Raw genomic sequence first — 13,054 nt, forward strand, 5'->3', positions numbered from 1 at the left:
GCATTAAGCTTCATTGGTTTAGCAAGCAGTTAGCTATGCCTACCCTAGCTTGTTGCTTCATTGCCATTGCCCTCTACGCCTTCTTTCCCAGGCATTTCTTCACACATTTTGGTGAATTCTCTCCCATCCCCCACCATACTCAACCCACCCTAGTCTCTTCTTCAGTGCCCTTAAACACTTTTCTTACTAGTGTTGTATGACCTCCTTCAGAACTGTAGTGAAAACAATTTATTATCTCGTGGCGTCTACCAGCACTGTGTGCCCTACCTTCTCGCTATCAAGGCTTAGTCACCCGCCACATTGTGCCTCTCTCTCCTATGGAACTATTATTGAAATAGTGACATCTGTTGGGTCCGCTGTCCATGCACAGTCCTTTTTTTTAGTAATTTACATTTAGAGCCTCTATTCAAATAGTGTTACTTGTTTTAGTACTGTATGCCCAGAGGTAGGGCAGTGAGGCAACCATGGTTTCTCACAGGTTTTCCCCACTGTTTTTTTTTTTTTTCCTATTCTGTAACCTGCTGTATACTTTGTTTGAGTTGAAGGATGTAAAAACATTTTTTTGGCCTCATATGCTTTGCCCTTCACATTCTATGATAGGTAGGAAAAGGCACTTTCTAATTAAATTGTCAGTTTCTCATTAAATTATTACCAAATAGTTACCTTTTTTACCAAATCGTTATCTTCTCACCTACGTACACTCTAGACTACATAAAAAGTGGTGTATATAGTGTATATATAAAACATTGAACTTTCCATATCTCTTTTCTCCTGGATATTGAGGAACCTTGGCTAGTTGGAGAAAAAATGGTGCAAAGAGACATTTTCATATTTTGTGCACTTTCCTAAATGTATCAAGGTATTTTGCTCTTTGTAAACCAGCTTGTGATTTGTGGAGGCTCTATAGGAATTACCTGTCACAAACATCATAATGAGATGATTCCAAAATTCAGCATCCTTTTGCACAGTTTTTTTTAGTTCCTTTGTACCAAAAAAATAAATGCTAGATCCTATCGGGCAGAAACCTCTCTCACTGTCAGTATGCACCATATGTAGGGTGATTAATTAACAATTGTCTTTCATTTGAAACAATCATCATCAAAAATATAGTGCAGTTCATAAAAGCACACTGTATTACATGTGTATCGGAGATGAACCTGGAATTACAGTATTCTGAAAACCTGCCCACATAGAGTCTTTTCTGACTGTAATGTTGTAGTTGTCCACTGGGTGTAGCCCAAAAGAACTAAAACTCCCAAAAGGCATTGCAGCCGAAGGCTCGCCCACTTCCTCCTTTGCCCCCTACTTAAAGTCCAGGAAGTTCCTCCTTCCTGTCATTTTAACTTTGTTTTTTCACCAGCCTACGTCCCAGTCCGGTCCATGTCCCTGTATGCCAGTTCCTGTCCCTGTTAACCAGTCTTGTTTGTTACCTTGCCTGTTATCCTGTTACCGAGGATTCCTTGTCTCTCCCCTAATTAACCCCTTTTTGTTATAATTTTCCTTCCTGAGTTCTGTCCCCATCCTCAGTGTTCTCAAACACACTTTTCTTTACCCTTAGTTTAGCATGATGAAGTTTAAATTGCGTGGAGTCAAGATGCTGTTTGTAAAGAATGTTAGCTCTAAGAATGGTATTGTTGTGTATGTGTAGCTGGTGATGTAACATGCAGAATGAATGTGTCTTCTTAGAACCTCTCTGGCTCTTCCCTGTTTATGTTTCTGTCTACATATAGTAGGTAGTTCCTGTTGGCCAGATCAGTTTGTAAAAAGTTGCTGTGCTGAATGTTGCTGTAAAACAACTACTGTAGCTCTGCTATTGTTATAGATGTCTTTGTAAAACTCCACCTTGCCTAATAATATTGTTGATGAGGATGTTACAGGTGCACAGACTATCACAACTTAGTGAAAGTGCAAAGCTCAGTGTTTTCACTATAAAATTTCTGTTGCACCAGTAATTCTCCTACATTTTATGGAAACTCTGCTCTCTGGAATTTTATGTGTCAAACCTTATCATGGGACCATTTCGGGATGTAGGTTTTGTTCTACCTTGGGGCATCCGGCATATGAGTCAAGAAGAAGCAAATGTGATATAGGAAGTATTCATTTAATTAATAAAATGTAATTAATGAACCAATACCTGTCCTGCATTTAATAACGACAGCAATGTCCCATCCTGTATTGTATCTTTCCTTGTGTTTGGTCTTAAAACCTTAACTGTTTTCTTCTTTTTTCCTTTTTTGCAATGGTCAACTGCTTTGAGTCCCACTAGGAGAAAAGCGCTATATAAATAAAGTTATTATTTATTTATTATTAAGTACAAACATCATATTGGTACACCTAGTATTCACCCAACAAAAAAACAGGTAAAGACCATCCATGATGTTTGAGCCAAAAATCCAAATGGGATTCAAGCATTCCTGGGTTTGTTAAAATTCCTGCCGCAGTTTTCTTGCACACAAGGCTATAGTTGCTGAACCTCATGGAAATGAACTCACCAGTATGCGCTGGCTGCCAGGAATGTAAATAAGTTACTAACACCAGACTCTCTGCTCGTCCATTATGATGAATAAATACCATTGATACGTACCTGTTATGCATTACTCTATGGTATTGGAGCTGTTCTCATTCATGTTTTGCCAGATGGGATGGAAGTGCATGTCACATACTCAATGACCTTGACATCCACAGAGTGTAACTATGCACAGATTTATAAATTAACTCTTGCTGTGATAGTCAGAGTAATTTTTCTTTTATCACAATTACATCTATGGATGTGTATTTGACATTCCAACTGACCACAAGCCACTACAGCAGGTATACTTTCTAAAGACAAACTAACACCTCCAGTTATGTCACCTCAAAGGCAATGATGGAGTCTCATGTTAAATGCCTATGAGTACATAAGTACTTGCTTACAATCCAGGGAAGTCTATTGCTGATGCCCTGAAACACCTGCCTTTACAGTTACCAGACTACACTGTACCATTCCACCCTCAAATTAAGTTTTGAAGTTGGAATCCCATCCTTACCTAATTCTTCATGTTGACTAGGTTGTAAAAATGACTGTTTTGGCTCGCATTCTGAACTGGGTGAGGAGTGTATGGCTGTAACGGAGTGCTCACCAGAAACAAGGCGTGACCATGAGGCCGAGGTGGGGATTTGATATTACACCAACCCAGAGCCGCATGGGCACATCTGGAGGGTAGATTGGTCGAGGTAGTCCGGTCGGGGTAGGAGAGATCTGGAAGTTCAGTAATACTTGCCAAGGTCGTGTTGGAGAGTAGCGGATCGTGGGAGGTACTTAGCTCTGGTCTGGATTGGAGAGAGGCGGATCATCATGGTACTTTGCCTAGCCCAGTATTGGAGAGGAGCGAATCGTCGAGGTACTTTGCAGAGGTCGGGATGGAGAGGTGCAGATCGTCATAGCTAGCCAAGATCAGGAGAACAGAAGAGCGGAGTCCGGAGGAATAGCTAAGGTCAGGAGCACGATAAGGAAGCACGACAAGACTGTGGAGGCAAGACAGCAGTGATGAGAGGGGGCACGCCAGGAGCGCCTACTGTGATTGGCTGAAGAGGAGCAGAAGACAGGTTTGTGAAAGATTACTGATAGGGATTGGTGATGTGGTACCTGCATGTGTAGAGCGCACGTACGTGGCACGCCGATGACGCCCCAGCACGGGTGAACCCCGGAGGTGGGAACAGAGGAGTCTGCATTAATTCTCATGTGTGACGCGTGTGCCCGTAAACCGGCGGCTTGTAGATGGCCCAGGTGACGCGCCGCAGGAGACGGAGGCCGAAGCGGAGCACCCGATAGTGGGCTGAGATAAGCAGGAAGTGTGCCAAGGTTAGCAAGACTCACAGATTCTTACAATGGCTAGGTGGGATGCTGTCTGAAGACCTATGTCCATATATAAACTGACAACATAAATGGTGTGCTCATAAAGGAAGTTTGCTATTGGGCAACAGAGTTGTCATTCATAAAAAAGAATGATAAATCATCTTATTGATGTTACATTCAGCTCATTTAGGAATTGTATGACGAGAGAACAAGCAAGAAGTTTTGTCTAGTGACCTAAAAAGTATGCAGACATTGAAAGAATTGTGAGTGCAGCAAGTTGCCAAGCCTCTGGAAATAACTCACCAAAATATCCAATGTTTTGTATTGGAAATTACTAAGAAGCCTTGGTCCAGACTTCATGTGAATTTTCTGGTCCATTTCAAGGGAAGAATTTCCTGATAGTCATTGGCCCCTACTCAAAATGGCTCAAATGGATTTTAGTCTCATCACAAATGGTTTTATCACTGAAAAATTCAAGCTCAAGACGAAAGGATGCTTTAAAAAGGCAATGAGGGTGATTGGCCAACAAAACTACACTTGACTACTGTAGTGAGTCAAGCCGAGCTGCTTATAGGACATCGTCTCAAGATCGGCATTGAATTTCTTAGCCCTGACCTATCTGATGACTTACAACAAAAGCAGGAGCGGGCTTATGAGTCTTCCTCATTGATATATTTTTGTCATATTGGATGTTGCTTTGGGCTTCTTTGTTTTTTGTTGTATACATTTAGCCACGCCCAGAAGCATTCCAATTGACACTTTGTATGTATGTGAATGTGTATGTATATATATATATACAGGCAGTCCTCCGTTATCTGACACAATGCGTTACTCAAAATGGCGTTGGATAGCGAAACGTTGTAAAGCGAAACACGTTTTCCCATAGGAACACTGTTTAAATGAAAGGTTCCGTTTCTGAAGGCATTTTTAATGCTAAAATACACAAAATATTTTACGCAGACAATAAGATATGCAGCACACACAAATTATATAGTGCATATACTGTATTATATATATAATATAACATAATTTTTAATATAATATAAAAATATAATATATTATATAGTATAATATATATATTATATACACATAAACAACTTTGCAAAGCGCCGTAAGAGTGTTGGATAAGCCGTTTTGGCGTTGTAAAAATGAACATAGGTATGCATTGCATAGCGTTGGATAAGCCATTCGTTGTAAAATGAAGCGTTGTAAAACGAGGACTGCCTGTATATATATATATATATATATATATATATATATATATATATATATATACAGTGTTCGACAAACCTATACATTTGCACGCCCCGGGCGAGTGGATTTAACATCGTGGCGAGCTCCTATTGGCCCAAGCAGCACACGTTTGGTACTAGGTGGCGAGTAGAATTTTTTGTTCGGCGAGTAGATTTTTTGGTGATTTGTCGACCACGGTATGTATATATATATATATATATATATATATATATATATATATATATATATAAAATATATATATATATATATGTAGAGGTATCAGTACCGTGTTAGCCGAGCTTCAATAATCAAAAAATAAATACATGATACCGTTCTGTGGCTAACGAAATGCTTTTATTTGTGCGAGCTTTCGAGATACACTGATCTGTTCTTTCGGCGATGTTAAAATGAATGAAGCAAGCAAAGGGTATACTTAAAAACATTCAAAGAGACACTGTTTTATATATATATATATGCAAATATAGCTGTATGCTCATCTGCATGTCTTAGGCTAAGGCAACGCTCCCAGAGTCAGCGCACCTGCGCTGCTGACAGGCGGTGCGCTGAGATACACAGACCGCGATCTGCGGTCTGTAGGGAGCGGGAGCCGGAGCTGGAGGTGGGCGGGAGGTGGGAGGTTTGATCGGGAGGTGGGCGGGAGGTGGGAGGTTTGATCGGGAGGTGGGCGGGAGGTGGGAGGTTTGACAGGGAGGGGGGGCGTGGCTTGAGCGGAGGGACCCGCTACTCTCCCCCCCCCTCCCTCCACGGACTCGGGCTGGAGCTGGAAGGTAAGTTTAAACACACACACGCAGGCACTCATTCATACACGCGCACACGCACACACGCGCACACACACACACAGGCAGGCACTCACGCACTCATACACACACACACGCGCGCACACACAGGCAGGCACTCACGCACTCATACACACACACACACACAGACAGAGGCAGGCACTCGGGCACACACACACACAGACAGGCACTCACGCACTCAGACACATACACACACAGACAGGCACGCACTCAGACACACACACAGAGAAAGGCACTCACCTGCTTTCACTCCACACTCCTCCCCGCTCCCCGAAGCCTCTCCTCCTCCCGCAGCCTCCCCTCCCCATTGGCTCACAGCCACACACGTCACGCGTCAAAGCTAGAAAACACCATTCTCTGGTGTCTCCAGCGGCTGACGCGCTACAGCGTGTAGTGCTCTGTGCAGCCAGTGGGGACCGGGACCGGCTCGCGAGGATTCCCCTGCTGGTGGGGAACTCGCGACCCGCCGCCCGCGCCAACGAGCGCAGCGGGACCGAGGCCTTAGGCAGGTCTGCAACCCCGCCTTTCCCCATTATCACCCAGCATACAGCACTTCCACTGCAGCAAGGGATTCTGGGAAATGACATGCAAATGAGCACACAGTGAGGGTTTTTGTCACTTTTTCTACTCACCTTAACTTAACTCAGTATTATATATATATATATATATATATATATATATATATATATATATATATATATATATATATATATATATATATATATATATATATATATATATATATATGCTAAGAAGAAGAATAAAGAAAAAAGTGTCCCACTAAAAGCACTCAAGCAGAGTAATAATAAAGAATTGTTTATTCAAGGACATGAATTACACAAAAAATACAACATTTAAAACAGTCACCAAGAGATCCCTACAGCTGAAGAAAATACATAACATAGAGAAGCAATATTGCACTCCCCAAGGATCTCCTCAATCTGGTGTGGACTTTTTGCTGCCATTACACTCTTTTTTTGCCATTCATGCTATCTCAGGACCTTACAACAAGGACTTACTTTTCATATACACAGTGCTTATCTACTTTAACAGTGGTCATTTCATGCAATTTTACTTTCCTTTCCTGGTTACCCAGGTGGTACTGTATTGGCATTCAACACGCTGAGCAGTTATTAAGTTCAAAGCACACAGCTTTACATTGTGACCGGCCGGTCTTTATATACATCATAGGAGTTTACAATCTCTCCTAGATAGCAATATTCTGTTCTTACTATTACAGTATTGCTTCTCTATGTTATGTATTTTCTTCAGCTGTAGGGATCTCTTGGGGACTGTTTTAAATTTTGTATTTTTTGTGTAATTCATGTCCTTGAATAAACAATTCTTTATTATTACTCTGCTTGAGTGCTTTTAGTGGGACACTTTTTTCTTTTTTCTTCTTCTTTGCATTCCTATTACTATCCCCAGCACCGTCATTTAGCTGTCATTTATTTATTTTGCCAGCATCATATGATATACTATTAATGATTTAAGCAATGTTGTGTTATCTTTTCAGTTAGCTGCAGGTTCATATTCTTTGTTGTTATATATATATATATATATATATATATGTAAGGGGGTCACCCCCGGTTCCCCTGATCTTCCTTTGCCCCCTGCCTTACCCCTGTGGCAGTGGGGGAAGGGGACGGCGACTTCTCCCGGCGGGCACCGCCATCTTGGTTGTGGCGCGAGGTTCGCGCAATGCGCAGAGGTTGGCCAGGGTAGCGGTGGCCATCGCCAGTGTGCCAGAGCTCTGGGAGGTTGCACAGGCGCAGTTAAGCGTAGCGGCGGCCATTACAGCGTCGCACATGCGCAGTAAAGATCGTGCACGCGGTCCCCATAGGAAAGAGCTGTGCCAAGGACTACAATTCCCAGCAGCCTCTGGGGACTGCACTTTCACCCTGGTCACAGGCAGCATTGAAGCCAATAGAGCTGGCAGATTCTCATGCTGCAGAGTTGCAACAATGTTGTGTGCAGACAGGGTTTTTGTCAGTTGCAGCACGTTGGTCAGTGAGAGACCGGAGCAGCCCAGGGAAGGAGGTAGGGTACAGGAGTCAGGGACTCCCTGTACTAGGCCAGCACCCCCAGGGCCCGAGATAGCTCAGCTCCCCAGTAAGGTGAGTGTTGCCAGGGGCAGCCCTCAGGTTAGGGACCCTGCCACTTACATTAGTGGGAGCTGGGAAAGGAAGGTTACAGAGAGTTGGAGTCAGGGAGCTGTGAGGGAAGGAAGGGTGCGGGGAGCGAGTGCAGCTCCTGTCCCATATAGGTACCCACACCCCAGGTAGGCCCCAACTCCCCACTAGATTAGTGGGTAAATGCTTAGGGAGGCCCAAGATAGGGACGCTGCCCTTAGTGTAGAGTGCTGCCTTGTCAGAGTCACGGCTGTTAGTGCTGTGAGGTCTGACAGGCAGGCACCTTGTTGCGCAGCACGTTGGCTGCAGCCTCCAGTGAGCTACAGCTTGCTGCTGTAGGCGCTGGGACTAGTTAGAAAGTAGTGCGGCTGAAGGGACTTGGGTAGTTAGGGGAGTGGGACAGGCCATAACCCCTGCAGGCCCATAGGAGTTCCCCAAGCCACTACAGGTTGCTGTACTACAGGGTCAGGCCCTAGGTTAGGGTTCCTGTCACGTTAGTACCACTTAATTAGTTAGGGACTCAGCGGACGCTGCTGTTCCTGTGAAGCGGTTCGGACCCACGTTGGGGTCCGCAGAGACTATTCCGGAGTGGGACCACCCTGACGGTCCACGTGCAAGGAGTTCGGTTGGAGGATCAGAAGGAGGCATCGCCCGACTGATCCTTTGCGAAGTATTGCTGATCCGAGTACCGGAGTGCTCGGCAGGTACCATACAGTCATAAATGCACCACACCCGAGTAACATTGTATGTTCCCGCACTCACACTGTATATGCGATTGGGTGGGGTGGAATACCCGTTACATATATATATATATATATATATATATATATATATATATATATATATATATATATATATATATATATATATTGGAGAAACAAGAGAAAAAGCGCCCGATCCATGTGTAATATATATATATATATATATATATATATATATATATATATATATATATATATATATATATACACATACACATACAAAGTGTCATTTGGAATGCTACTGGGCGTGGCTAAATGTATTCAACAAAGAAGCCCAGAGCTACATCCAATATGACAAAAATATACAATGAAATACCTATATATCTCTTGAAAAAATGGGTCATTTAAACCCTTTGGCCAAAACATTTTAAGCCTGCAAGCCACTATTAACTTTGTCCAGCTGGTCTCAGCTGTTTTGGAGGCTAGTGACTCCTCCCTCCCAGGGTTTAAGCTCGTCCCTCCCCACTTTCCAAGCAAGCAGTTCTCTTTCATGTAGCTTGTTGTGACAGATCCAATGCGATAATTCTTCCTCTAACTATAGAGGTAAATAAGAATTTTAATCAGTTAGTGTTAGGACCTGCAATATTTGGTCATGCCTTGAAGTGGCTTGCAGGCTTAAAATGCTTTGGCCAAAGGGTTTAACTAAATTACCCCTTTTTTCAAGAGATATTTATGTATTTCACTGTATATTTTTGTCATATTCGATGTAACTTTGTGCTTCTTTATTTTTTGTTGTAACCACTTTAAAAGTATCTCCAGTGGAAGCCTCGTCTTGAGTCAACTGTCTGTACTACAGTTACAGTATGGCCACAGTTCCTGGCACCAAAGATTCTCCTGAACCCTTTTCCGTCTCAACAGAAATTTAGGTTAAGGCATAGGTGCAGGCACCTCCTTCCCACCAAGCGATGTAAAGCAACAAAAGCACAGTAGAATGCTCCCCAAGTGGCTGTATAAATACACCAGTTAAGGGGGGATGGTTGTTGTGTGCTTAGAGGGCCCTGTAACTTGCGGAGTTCCTGTGTTTCGTTTTAGAAGCTCTCTTGCTCTGCCTTGTATATGTTTCTGTCTGAAGGCAGTTTGTAATAAGTTCTCGTGCTGCATATTGCTACAACATAATAAAGTCTTGTGACTTACCGGTACCACTGCCTGCTTTTTGACATGGCACACACTACCCAAAACTATATTTTAACAAATCCCAGGGTATTCTCTGATACCATCATAGCTACTTGAACTGCTTTATTTACTTGAGTAATATTATGAATGATGTAGTATTGAAAAATGCCTAGACATTTTTAACTTTTATGGCGTGTAAAGTTAACACAAAAAATACGTATATTCATCACCGTTCCCAATATGTATTGATATTTTCTTAGATTGTATCGTTGGCAAAGGGGAAGACTACCGTGGTACAAGATCTACAACTACTCGTGGTCATACATGCCAACACTGGAGTTCTCAGTCTCCACAAGAACACAACAACTTTACTCCAATAACTCACCCAAATGAAGACTTGAATAAAAATGTAAGATATGATATGAAACACTGGAAACATTTTTCAATGTACAGTACTGAATGTTGACCAATGTAGAACCTTGCCAGGAAGAAAGAGAAAGCACACTAGTGCAGACTGAATACAAAAGTTATTTATAGAATAAGATCCCTTAAAAATTTACACTTACAAGATGCAAGGTTTTTGAGCATATAATTATATAAACAGCACAATAGCTATATAGTAGGATCGAGGATTTCTTACTCTAACCACCTCTCCTCACTCGGATGCCAGCATCTCTCTGTCGAGCCCTCGCACTTCCAGGAGCTCCCGGATGTTCCTCCACTTCAGTGCAGCGCAGAAACAGTCAGACCTAAAATTCATGACGTTTTTGCATTTTTTCAAGTACACTTTTACTATGCATGCTCCTCTTGCCTTTACCCAGTGAGGAGAATTTGGAAATAAAATCTATAAATGAAAGTAAAATAAATGAGAACAGAGCCCACAGCATGCAGTTTGCCTGCAAAAGTACTGGCATGTTACTTTAATATTCTTTTTCAAATAGTATCTGTTCTGTCCCAGGCTTACTGTGGCTAATTAGTAGAGACAGGCACTCTCCTATGCAAAATGGAGTCCTCTTTATTTCTGATGTATTTTTTATAAGAAATAAAAGGGGGGAAACGTTTTGGGGATGTTTAAAAATAATGAATTGGTAAGAAACAAAGCTCTCTTGTTTGTTGCTATTGTCCATCTGGTGGCCCAAGGATTAAAACTAACCTCAAGAGTATTAAATTCTAAATTAAAGACATGTGCAAAAGAAGAGGGAGATAATACTTCATAAATAATATCATGTTTCCCGGAAAGTCATAGGGGCCTATTCTAGTAGCTCTGAAGTTGTCTTTGCCAAACCGGCGGTTTTGCATGTTCAGAAGTCGCGGAATGAAATGTGTGATTTTTTTAAATTCTCTATTGCAAACCAGAGGAGAGGGGGGGGGGGGTGAAGTAGATCCAATTTATTAGTATCTCCAGTTTATTTATTTATTTATAAAAATGTTTTACCAGGAAGTAATACATTGAGAGTTACCTCTCGTTTTCAAGTATGTCCTGGGCATAGGTAATATGACAAATAATACATGGTTACAAATACAGTTACATAAATGAACAGGGTATACATTATATACAATACATTGCATGCACAGTTAGAGAAGATGTACTGTATATTATAGGCTTATGTAACAGTTACAGACCAGATTAAAATGTGAGACAGCCTTCATTTTGAAAGAACTTGGTGGTGGATGTGAGAGTCTCCGGTAGGTTGTTCCAGTTTTGGGGTGCACGGTAAGAGAAGGAGGAGCGGCCGGATACTTTGTTGAGCCTTGGGACCATGAACAGTCTTTTGGAGTCAGATCTCAGATGATAAGTGCTGCATGTGGTAAGGGTGAGGAGCTTGTTCAGATAGGTGCGTAGCTTGCCCAGAAAGTATTTGAAGGCAAGACAGGAAAGGTGAACTTTGCGCCTAGACTCGAGTGATGACCAATCTAGTTCTTTGAGCATTTTGCTGTATATACAGTACTGTATGTCCCTTTAAATCTACCACCAAATAAATTAGGGAGAGATGCCGGTGCTGAAAAAGGAACACAGCTGAGGTTTCTTGGGAGATATACTTTGCATAACCATTCACATATTTAAATGGTTCATGCTTCCTGTGATATTTGCAGTGTGTACTGGTGTTAGACCAAACAGGATCAAAAACCACAACGTCTGCTATTCAGTGCAGCAGCTCTAGCATTGAACTAAACCAGATCCTGGGAAAATCCACTGTTACATATATATCAGGTTTCTCAGGTGTGCTTCTTTTGTGCCCAAGGAACATTGAACTGACAACTAGGAAGTGGAAATGCTTTTAAAGGAAGCTAGAGGGAGGAGGCCACAGGTGTGAGTAGTAGAGCTCAAAAGTATGCTGTGACAGAATTTCCCAACATCCGGTTTAATTCAATGCTAGAATTTCTGCCCTGAGTAGCAGAGGCTGTGAGTTCTGATCCTGTTAGGTCTGATATCAGTACCCCCTTAAAAAATTTTTAGGAGGTGTGACTCATTTAAATATACGTTACATAAGCATTAGCATATCCCCAAAGGTACCTCAGGTCTGTTCCTTATTCAGCATAGGCGTCTCTCCCTAATTTATTTTGAGGTAGGTTTGAGGGGACATATATATAATTGGAGATATTTCTAAAGGTTTGAGGGGACATACTGTATATATAATTGGAGGTACTTCTAAAGCCACCACCGACACAATGACTACCCCCACGAAAACACAAAAGCGCTATTTCAGGCTCTGAGGGACACACGCAATTCCTATCTCACCTTCTTCAGGTGGCGAGAATACAAATGTGAGTTGTTTGAAGTGGTTTAGCCTTTTGCACTTTTCAGAGCAACTAGAATTCAGCTAGTTGGCAAATAATGCGAGTTCAGTCATTCCGCATGGATTTGCATAGCCATAATGAAACCACTTCTAAATAAGCCTTTTCCACATGGTTTGGACATGTGAGAAGGGCTTACAGAATAGCAAATTAATCTGTGTCTAAATGGCACTTTAAAAGTGGATTGTCATACTTCGGAGCTACGAGAATAGGCCCCTCTAGTTGACAAAATATTTCAACAGTGGAAATAGTAGATTCTAGTTAATACTTCTTAATTTTTGTCAATTTCCACTGGCTTAGTAGAAATCTTGGCCTATTTAATGCAAGATTAGGTTTCAGGAACGATTTCCACGCCGCTTACAGTTA

At 42.0% G+C, this 13,054-nt stretch overlaps 1 protein-coding gene across 1 annotated transcript in view; it reads left to right on the top strand.

Moving 5' to 3' along the window:
• Positions 1-13,054, top strand: part of PLG (plasminogen) — a 164,745-nt gene that overhangs the window by 85,553 nt on the left and 66,138 nt on the right. The window contains exon 12 of the mRNA XM_075596748.1: positions 10,153-10,301. Within this exon, the coding sequence (XP_075452863.1) occupies positions 10,153-10,301 (149 nt within the window). The remainder of the gene's footprint in view (positions 1-10,152; positions 10,302-13,054) is intronic.

This window comes from Ascaphus truei, chromosome 4, assembly GCF_040206685.1.
Source record: "Ascaphus truei isolate aAscTru1 chromosome 4, aAscTru1.hap1, whole genome shotgun sequence".
Classification (NCBI taxonomy): Eukaryota; Metazoa; Chordata; class Amphibia; order Anura; family Ascaphidae; genus Ascaphus; species Ascaphus truei.